Source organism: Aegilops tauschii, chromosome 4 (assembly GCF_002575655.3).
Source record: "Aegilops tauschii subsp. strangulata cultivar AL8/78 chromosome 4, Aet v6.0, whole genome shotgun sequence".
Taxonomy (NCBI): Eukaryota; Viridiplantae; Streptophyta; class Magnoliopsida; order Poales; family Poaceae; genus Aegilops; species Aegilops tauschii.
The window spans coordinates 510,724,675-510,729,694 of record NC_053038.3 but is presented as its reverse complement, the minus strand read 5'-3'; the positions used below and the strand labels follow the sequence as shown (position 1 = coordinate 510,729,694).

General features: G+C 47.0%; 1 protein-coding gene across 1 annotated transcript; it reads left to right on the top strand.

The window, feature by feature from the left end:
* Nucleotides 1-1,905: 1,905 nt before the first annotated feature.
* Nucleotides 1,906-2,382, top strand: LOC109757211 (uncharacterized). Its single transcript, XM_020316042.1, has one exon. It carries the CDS (start codon nt 1,906-1,908, stop codon nt 2,380-2,382), a length of 477 nt encoding a protein of 158 aa, XP_020171631.1.
* The last annotated feature ends 2,638 nt before the right edge of the window (nt 2,383-5,020 follow it).

Below are 5,020 nucleotides of genomic sequence, written 5' to 3'. Positions count from 1 at the left end.
GAATTACTACGTTCCCAACAGAAATGGACATGCAAGCATAAATAGAATGACACAAAAGAGGGCAGCCGCTTGCATACCATTTCTTGCATGCCGATGCCGCTCACGGGGCAGGCCTTGACGCTCTCAAGAATGGCACAAAACTTGCTGCACTCTTGTTGGATCACCCTCCATCGCTTCGAAATGGACACCCACCCGCGCGTGCTTACTATTTGGTACGGCGGAAACTTCTTGCGCTCATGGAACTCACGGTGGACACGAATCCAAAAGGTTGATGCCTTTTGTTCGGCGCCGACCTTGGGGTCTTGCCCAGTGTCCCTCCAACACTCACAAAGAAGCTTGTCCACGGCCGCCGTGTATGCCTTCGTCCGCTTGCTCTTGCGCTTCGGCTTCGCCCCGACAGCTTGGTTGGCGAGCTCCTCCTCGAACAAAGGCTCCCCTTCGATGTCACACTCATCCTCTTCCTCTTGCCCGTAGTCCTCCGGAAACTCGTGGTCGCGTGGGAAGCCGTCCAGGTCCAGGCAGACCTGATCATGCATGAAGGCCACCTAATCTTAATCAATGGTGGACGGCGTGAACGCCCCTCGGATGTCTTGGCTTTGTGTCTCTTCGGGATCGTAGCCAGCCCCGGCGGCACCGCCAGCGGCTGCCGCACCACCATCAAAGATGATGTTTTGCATGTAGTCGTCGTCGCCGGAGGCCGGCATTCCGTCGAACAGGTTGTGTGCGCCCGGTAGCACGTCGGTTGGCTTGTGCCGCGCGCGTTTCCTCGCGCCTCCGGATGACGAGCCACCGGCCACCGGTGTGGCGTTGATGTCGATAGGTGCAGGCGCAGGCGTGGAAGGCGCCACCACGCTCACCTCGGGCGAGCACTCCCCGGAGAGGCGGGAGGCCTGCGGGTAGACGTGGAAGTCGGGTATCGATTGCGTCGCTGACGCGCGGGGCGAGTTGGGCAGCATCGTCCGAGGGAACGCGGATGAGCCGGTGCTGGCCGCGGCCATGGCGGCGTTGATGAGGCCATGCTGGCTAGGGTTTAACCCTAGCATATATAGCGCCTTCCTCGTTGCCGCCACGTCCGCCGCGTGCCTCCGGCCCTCCTCTTGGCCGACTCCCTTGCCCGTTGTTCGGGCGTCAGCGTCTTCTTCGGCTTGGGCGCGGCGGCGGTCTTGCGGGGGGCGCGAGGCTTGCCTTTGCCGGAGGGGGCGGTCGTCATGCCGGACAAGGCGAGGAAGGCAAGGCCGGCAGCGGCGTTGAGGTCGTCGTCCATGGCGGGCGGCGAGAGCGCACGCGGGCGGGAGGGTTTTGGGGGGAAATGGTAGGAAATGGTGGAGGCTGCCACCGACCAGCGGGCCAGGGGAGGAGAAGGCGAGCGCGCGCGCATCTGTCTCGTGTCCGCGCCGACGCAAATCCTGCTAAAAAATGGACCGGGAATGGGTTGGCAGGCGGACGAAAAGCGGACGCGCGTCCGTTTGGGTCGGCTTGTTGGGCCGACTTTTCTGTCCGCACCGACCCAAATGGACGCCCGGACGAAATGGGTCGCCCAGTCGCCTCACAATGTATTAGTTGATTTCTATTTTAACCCAACTTGAAAGGACACCGGATGAACACGGTGGCATGCGCGGCCCGATTGGAGATTTTCTCGCAGCAGAGCCAAGGAAACGACACCGAGACGGCGACGGCGGTGGCCCTGCGCTCTCTCCGGCCGTACATACTCTCGCTGTCTCGCAGTCGTCGTACTCGTACGCAGCTTGTTAGGCATCCCGCACCTCAAGCATTTGCTGATGATTTGATTTTATCTGGTACCTCAAGAACAAGGTACTCATGCATAAATGGCCATTACCATATTAGCATATATAGTACTACTCCAGTTTGTAGCTAGTCTTTGTACGTAGCTATAGCTAGGCACACATGGACCTGTCTCTGGCCTTGGGTCGCCCGGGAACCGACGGCAGCGGGGCGGCCGGCCGGGGAGCATACAACGGCGGGCTGGCCGATGATGAGGCGCGGCCGTTGTTCCCGTGCCTCTTCTGCGACAGGAAATTCCTCAAGCCACAGGCCCTCGGTGGCCACCAGAACGCGCACAGGGAGGACCGCGCGGCCGGCTGGAACCCCTACGTCTACGGCCGCCAACCCACTGCCAGTGGTGGCGGGGGCGCCGCCTCACCGCCCCTCCATGTCGTTCCTGAGGCTGGCACGCTGGCTCCATCGGTCCAAGGCGTGCGAGCGGCAGCCGGCCTGTTCTCCGGCGTCCACGACGATGTGGGGGACATGCTAAGCTGGGGAAGGTCACCCGCCGCTGAGCCGGCGCCGGAGAGCAACACCGGCGTGGGGATCGATCCACTGAAAAAAATAGCACGCAATAACCTCGCTAATAACACGCTATAGCATATTAAGAATTGTCTCGCTAAATATATTAGTGTATAACGGCTCGCTAATAGCACGCTATAGCGCGATATAGCACGCTAATAGCATATTTTGAGATCGGCGCTATTTTGTTATAGCACGCTATTTTTTTCATTGGATCGATCTGAAGCTGCGACTCTAGCAGAGTTAGCTACCGACGAGGCGACGACATGCATCTTGCAGGATTATCTTCCAGCTCTCTAGGTTAATTGCCTTTATCAATCTATATATTTTGAAGGTCTGTGTTGCACTTCTTCAGTTTTTGTTTTGTTTTGTTTTGTGAAGTGCCTTCTATTTCTTCAGACCGATGGTTCGTTGCCTTATTCAAGCATGACCTACTTGGCATACTATTGACTATTGAGTAATTCCAAATATTGCATCACCTCGTCAAATTGCTATATTTGTGATTGGTTCATAAATAATACCTCAACGTGGTTCTGTCTTAGAAATGTGTTATGTCCAACATTAGAGTAGGCATATACTCCCTCTGTCTCAAAATGTAAAAATGTTTTTTGACACTATGATAGGTAGCTTTCTGTTTTCTCCGTAACTTTCTCAATAAGATAGGTGGCTAACGCATTTATATGGCCAGAATTTGTTACACATTGCTGTAACTAATCATCAATCCATGCATCTGAAGGCTAGCTTAATCTCGGTTAACCAATGATCCCTAAAGAATTAGAAATTTCCTACGGCTTGGAGATATGGTTTGTAATATGTTGTTTTCCGTGGTTACCAACTTACAGATGTCGTTTGAATAAGGAACTTGATATTAGAAACTTTCTATATACATATATGGTTCGGAACTAAGTCATGAACCTGATTTTTTTTTTATAAGAAGTTTATTCAGTTTTCAAATTTGCACTGCTTTCTTAGATTCTTATTTGAGTTTGGTTGTTCATTAGCTACAAAAGTATTGTAACCTTTAACAAATAAGTATTCCATTCGGAATCAGGTTTCAAGAACAAACTTAGTGGCGGTTTTGAACACATAGTCTATGCATGACATGGGAGTATCTTTTTCTTTTTTGCAATGAACACATACACAGACATGGTTTACTGAAATTAATAATTGGCATGCGCATATTCACGTGAGATCTAACATGCATAGTTTTAGTATATGAAAACAAAAGGAAGAAACACACAGTTCGGACTTGTCATAGTTAATCCAGTTATAATTTGCTATGTACCAAATTGCATTTAAACAATGGTAGTAGGACTTTTGTTTTTGTCGCATTTATTATTTTTAAAGATTATCATACATTGAACATTAGCTTTCATTACAATTACATGACACAAACGACAATCATCAAATAGGTGTTGAAGAAGCAAAACATGTGGTCTGAGGTTGGATCAGATGGCATGTAAAACATGACATAGTTGATCACATTGACAGAAGTACATCTCAAAACCTAATTAATGTGTTATTGTTACAAGGACTAAGAGATGTGTTTGTTAAAACATATTGTCTTCAACATGAACCATTTTTCCCCTAAATCTATAGGGAAAACTTCAAGTGGCTTTTTTTTATATTCTAGTAACATGTAACTTAGAAGACCTACTCATGTTAGTTTTGTGCCCTTGTGAAAATCTTACCACCATGTCTTGATGATGAGCTACCATCAAGATGTCCCGGTTGCCAACTATTATCCTAGCATCTTGGTTGCAACAACGTAAATCATCTAATTTTTTGTGAACAAGCACTGAGAATATTTATCAGTAGATACCCAAGAAACTTCCCGATGCAATGTATGATAAACTTATATTGCCTACTAATAATCATCTCCAATGCCGAGGACATAACTTACACATGCAAGGTAATATGCCTATATCCAAAGAAAATGAAATTTCCAAGTGATTATATTAGCTCTGTTTATCATACAAAACATAATAGATTTCATGTTTTTCTCATATAATGGTAAACTATTTCAAGTACACGGAAATATGACAATAGCCAAGAGAACTTTTGTAACTTTCAGTTGTGAGAAAAAAATGGTTAGATAGATTTGTTTTGGTAAAATGTCACTATGTTTGGGTAAATGCACTCATAGACTTGTATCTAGAGATGAAGGTAAATATTCCAAAATTTGATAAAGACACGTTTGGTAAAATAAAAATCATTTAGGCAATACGAAACAAAAAAGTTCTACATTCTGAAAGTGTGCAACTAGTGTATACTAGCTAATTACCCGTGCGTCGCAAGGGAGCCATGCATATTCTAATGTTCAACACCAATCATGTCCGACATACTATTGTCTTACACCCACCATATTCTAGATTTTGTTAAGGTTTGAGTTGAGTATGTGCATGAGAGCAAGGAAAGTTTTAATTTATTTGAGGTATTGGTAATATTTGATCTGATTTGGATATGTGTAGGGTATCCAAGGCAAGTTTTGATTTAGTGATGTTTTCGTAAGATTTGATTGATTTGGATATGGTAGGGGAAGGCAAGGAAATGTTTGATTTAATTGAGGTTTTGCTAAGATTTTATTTAATTTCATCGAGTTAATGCAGGACATGATTTTATTTCATTGAGTTAATGCAGAACATGATTTTCAGTAGGACAAAGAAAGGAAAATACCAATTTGATTTAGAGGAAAAAAAGCGAACATAGGGAGGGA

What these genes read in the sequence shown, in the direction of transcription:
- LOC109757211 (XM_020316042.1), top strand. Translation starts at nt 1,906, where the DNA reads ATGGACCTGTCTCTGGCCTTGGGTCGCCCGGGAACCGACGGCAGCGGG.